Here is a 2,827-nt window from a genome sequence, read left to right as displayed (position 1 = left end):
GGACGGATAGTTGATAAACACACCCTCATATCGCGTTCCGGAGTTAACAATTGTGACCTGTTCTTGCACTTGATTGTGTTCATTGCAGAAAATCCTACTTCACTTAAATAGGATGTAGAAAAGGGAATGGGAACTTTCACAGCCTTTGTAGAAATAACTGGATATTCTTTCCGAAGAGAAATCCAGAATGATGCCATGTCTTGCTGTGAGTGCTGGAGCTTCGAACGTCGGTCATTCCTCACATCGGCCAATTCACTTTCTTCCTGGACAGTTAATTCTGCTGATTGTAGGACAGAAGGCGCAAAAGGGTCCCTCACCCAGTCAAATGAAGTCAACTGAAGCGTAGGAAAATACTTTTCAACATTGGTACGCAACAAAGACAATATGTCTGAAATGAGTGTTGAGAAATTTATGTCAATTTTACAGCACTTTGTTAAGCTCAAACATGTCACATTTGTTTTGTTTTCTAATTCTGTCCTTCCAAAGCGAGAGATTCTCCCTAAATGAGCAAATTTTGTCACTTGAGGTTAGGGTATTTTCACTTTTTCCCTGCATGCTTTTTGTTCAGCGCATTCAATGTTTGGAATATGTCGCGCGAGAAAAGCAACTTTATTGCACCAAGAATCATCTTTAAGGAAATCGGCATATTCAGTTTCTTCTGACAGAAAGAATAGGAGAAGTTCTTTAAGTGTGTAAAATTTTGATAATACGCGACCACGAGACAACCACCTCACTTCTGTGTGAATAAGCAACTGAGTGTATTCAGAATCCATTGCACAACATAGATCTGAAAATATTCTTGTTTTAAGAGGCCTTGCTTTTATGTAATTAACCATTTTGACCACTTGATTTAATACTTCTGCAAGTTCAGGAATAAGTGATTTTGAAACAAGTGCTTCTCTATGGAGAAAACAATGTGTAAATATTGTTTCCGGATTCTTTTGCTTTGCTAATGCCAAAAAGCCCTTTACAGAACCCGTCATAGAGGGAGCGTCATCTGCGCAAATACTCAAACATGATTTCCATGACAAACCTGCTGCATCAAAATAATCAGTTACTAAATCAAATATATCTTGTCCCATAGTTGTTTCGGATAGCGCTTTACAAAATAAAAGCTGTTCAATAATGCTTTCATCATGAATGAATCTGACAAATGCTATTAACTGTGCTTGATTTGTAACGTCAGTTGACTCGACCAACTGCATAGAAAATATATCAACCTGATGGAGTAATTCTATAGTTTGAGATTCAATATTTTTAGACATGTTTTGAATGCGTGCACTAATAGTATTGTTTGACATGGAAATTTTCTTTACTTGTTTTTCGAAGTCTTCCCCAAACATTACTTTTACAATTTCGGAACACGCAGGTAAAATTAGAGACTCAGCTGTTGTATGGGGTTTCATTTTTATTAGCAACTATTTCAGCCACAGCATAGCTTGCTTCTTGTGCTTTATCAGATCTACTAACTTGTTTCGTAAAAATGTTGACTTGGTGGGCTTCTTGAGACAAGATTCTTTTAAAATACTCCAACGGTTTATCTTTTAAATTGGCATGCTTAGTATGAAAATGAAGTTGTAACTTACTTGGTACCATTGCTTCATTGGACAATTGCTCCCCACAGACGACACACTCTGGGCTTGGGCGATCTCCTCCAGTCGACTTAAAACCAAATGATAAGTACATTTCCTGATACTGTCGTACAACACTTTTACATTTACTCACAGATGGAGTAATCTGTAACGAGCTGGTGGAAGCAGCAGTATCCGTTTGATTTTCATTACTTAACTTTGCTTTTTAAACTACAAACCGGTCCATTTTATTGCAATCACACCGCTTGCAATGCGTCGAAGTCAAAACACAGCTGTTGAACAATGACTTGTTCTTCATTCACGTGCGACTGCGAATTAGCGTTCTACGTACGTTCGCTTAACGCCTAAAGTACAAGTGCTTCCATCTTTCGGTGTTAGTATGAAATTTCAATTGAAGCGTAACATAGCAGCTAACCGTGTAAATGTGTATGAGGCTCCGGCAAATGAAATTCTGTTTCTGAAAGACTATGTGCTACACAGTAATGTATGTACAATAATATATTATGGTAAATTATTTTCCATTGTAGAGGTTCATAGTAATGTGAAATACAAATATACAGGGTGCGGCACGTAAAACCGGCCCGTCGTAATATTCTGGTATATTGTGTTTTTGGCAACACTTAAATAATCTACCTTCCTACCAAGAGATGGCGTGTCGAGGTCGGGTCGACTTACGTGACTTGCAGCAGTCACGTGCAGCCGCAGCCAGTGAAACTTGTCGAAACCAGTTGAGAAAAAGGCCTCGTTGTGTTAAGCCGGGTGAGTGTCAGTGTGTGATAATGCCGTATTCGATACCCGAGCGTGTTGCCATTGTTGAAGGGTTCATTCTCACTGGATCTTTTGTGAAAACAAAGAATTTGTTTCGAGAGAAATTTCCAGGACGTTCTGTGCCAGCAAAAAGCACCATTCAGGAATTGATTGAAAAATGGCGGCGTACAGGATCGGTTCAAAATGCTCCCAGGAACAGACGACCATCTGTCTGCACACCTGAATTAAAGATGCAGGTGGAGGAGACAATGACAAGAAGTCCTCAAAAGTCAACCAGGAGATTGAGTCAACAGGTTCATGCGAGTGAGAGAAGTTGCAGACGTGTTACTTTCAGCAGGACGGTGCAACATGCCACACATCAGCTGCATCATTGCCCCTTGTGCATGAGATGTTTACACCAGAGAGGACAATCAGCAAAGGCTTGTGGCCTCCTCGGTCACCAGACTTGTCCACGTGTGACTTTTACT

At 39.9% G+C, this 2,827-nt stretch overlaps 1 protein-coding gene across 1 annotated transcript; it reads right to left on the bottom strand.

Annotated features, from left to right (window-relative positions):
- Positions 1–527: 527 nt before the first annotated feature.
- Positions 528–1,406, bottom strand: LOC145686031 (zinc finger BED domain-containing protein 5-like). Its single transcript, XM_081758928.1, has one exon. The coding sequence runs from the start codon at positions 1,404–1,406 to the stop codon at positions 528–530; it is 879 nt and encodes a 292-aa protein (XP_081615054.1).
- Between the last annotated feature and the right edge of the window lie 1,421 nt (positions 1,407–2,827).

This window comes from Thermobia domestica, chromosome 1 (genome assembly GCF_964235325.1).
Source record: "Thermobia domestica chromosome 1, izTheDome1.hap1.1, whole genome shotgun sequence".
Lineage (NCBI taxonomy): Eukaryota > Metazoa > Arthropoda > Insecta > Zygentoma > Lepismatidae > Thermobia > Thermobia domestica.
This window is presented reverse-complemented; position numbering and strand designations above follow the sequence as displayed.

Coding starts and splice junctions, on each gene's coding strand:
- LOC145686031 (XM_081758928.1), bottom strand. CDS start 1,406: ATGAAACCCCATACAACAGCTGAGTCTCTAATTTTACCTGCGTGTTCC.